The 1,404-nt window shown below is 56.9% G+C and overlaps 1 protein-coding gene across 5 annotated transcripts in view; it reads left to right on the top strand.

Annotated features, from left to right (window-relative positions):
- The window catches only part of PRKD2 (protein kinase D2), a 60,651-nt gene that overhangs the window by 35,485 nt on the left and 23,762 nt on the right, over nt 1–1,404 (top strand). For all 5 annotated transcript variants that reach the window (XM_011969607.1, XM_011969589.1, XM_011969595.1 and 2 more), the window contains 2 exons: nt 177–294; nt 800–877. In XM_011969607.1, coding sequence (XP_011824997.1) covers nt 177–294; nt 800–877 — 196 coding nt within the window. The remainder of the gene's footprint in view (nt 1–176; nt 295–799; nt 878–1,404) is intronic.

Here is a 1,404-nt window from a genome sequence, read left to right as displayed (position 1 = left end):
AAAAAAAAAAAAGACAACTCCCGGGTGTGTGTTGGGGGTGGGAAATTGTCAAAACAAAAACCAACCAAACAAAAACAGTCCGCAACTCCCTAGTTTCCCAGAGATGCCCCCTGCGGCCCCAAGCAGCATGGTCATTTTCTGCATGTGACTTCTCACCCCTTACTCTTCCTCCGCAGCTCCCTAGGGTACATTCCCCTAATGAGGGTGGTGCAATCAGTGCGACACACGACGCGGAAATCCAGCACCACGCTGCGGGAGGGTTGGGTGGTTCATTACAGCAACAAGGACACGCTGGTGAGTGGCCGGGGCGGGGCCAGGTGCGGGGAGTGAAGGTTGGAAGAGGGGCGGCTCAGCTTGAGTAGGCGGGGCTAGGTGGGTGGGGCTGAAGCTAGGCACGGGCGGGCCAGTAGTGGGCTGGGCCATGCTGGAGGCGGGGCTTGAATTAGAAGCGTGGGTTATAAGGGTGGGACTAGGGGCAAGAGTTAGGGAAGACACGGGGCTAAGGGCAAAGTTATGGGCGGGGCTAGAGTTAGGGGAGGAGCTTGGCTGGAGGAAGAGGGCTAAGTGGAGGTGAGTCTGGGGTTAGGGCGTGGGGGCTGGGTGGTTAAGGCTAGGAGCGGGGCTAGGGTTAGGGCGTGTGGGCGGGGGTGGGACTACGGCGTGGGGTAGGTACTAGGGTTAGGGCGTGCACGTGGTGCTCCAGACACCTGGAGCCCCAAGCAGCGCCACGCCACGGGACGGGACCGGGACTGGGCCGGAAAGTCTGGCGGTTCACGTGACTCTTCAAACATCTTTGCAGAGAAAGCGGCACTATTGGCGCCTGGACTGCAAGTGCATCACGCTTTTCCAGAACAACACGACCAACAGATACTATAAGGTAAGCCTCCGGGCTTCCAGCTCCCCTGGACTTCCCGCTGTGCCCACAAACTTCCCCACACCTCCTCCTACCCCCAGTTACTCCAGACAGATCCTGCAAATCACACCCTCTGCCCACCCCCAGCCTCCCTGCTTCCAGCTCATCAGCAAGAGCTGCCCATCCGATTCTGGCCCCACCACTTTCCAGCGCGGGCGGCCCGGGCAGGTTCCCTACTTCTCAGTGCCTCATGCTTCTCACCTGTAAATATGCCTCAAATGCTAATACCTCAGGGCTGGTGCTAGAATTCAAAGAGCCAATCCACTAAACCAATCGGCTTAGGGCGTGGTATATTAAGCTCCCAGTACTTCTAAGGCTGTTCTCACTATTCCTTTATTTTTTTTATTATTTATTTATTTTTTGAGATGGAGTCTCACTCTGTCGCCCGGCTGGAGTGCAATAGCGTGATCTCGGCTCACTGCAACCACCACTTCCCGGGTTCAAGCGATTCTCCTGCCTCAGCCTCCCGAGTAGCTAGGACTACAGGTGAA

The sequence above is a fragment of the Mandrillus leucophaeus genome, unplaced genomic scaffold (genome assembly GCF_000951045.1).
Source record: "Mandrillus leucophaeus isolate KB7577 unplaced genomic scaffold, Mleu.le_1.0 Scaffold120, whole genome shotgun sequence".
NCBI lineage: Eukaryota > Metazoa > Chordata > Mammalia > Primates > Cercopithecidae > Mandrillus > Mandrillus leucophaeus.
This window is presented reverse-complemented; position numbering and strand designations above follow the sequence as displayed.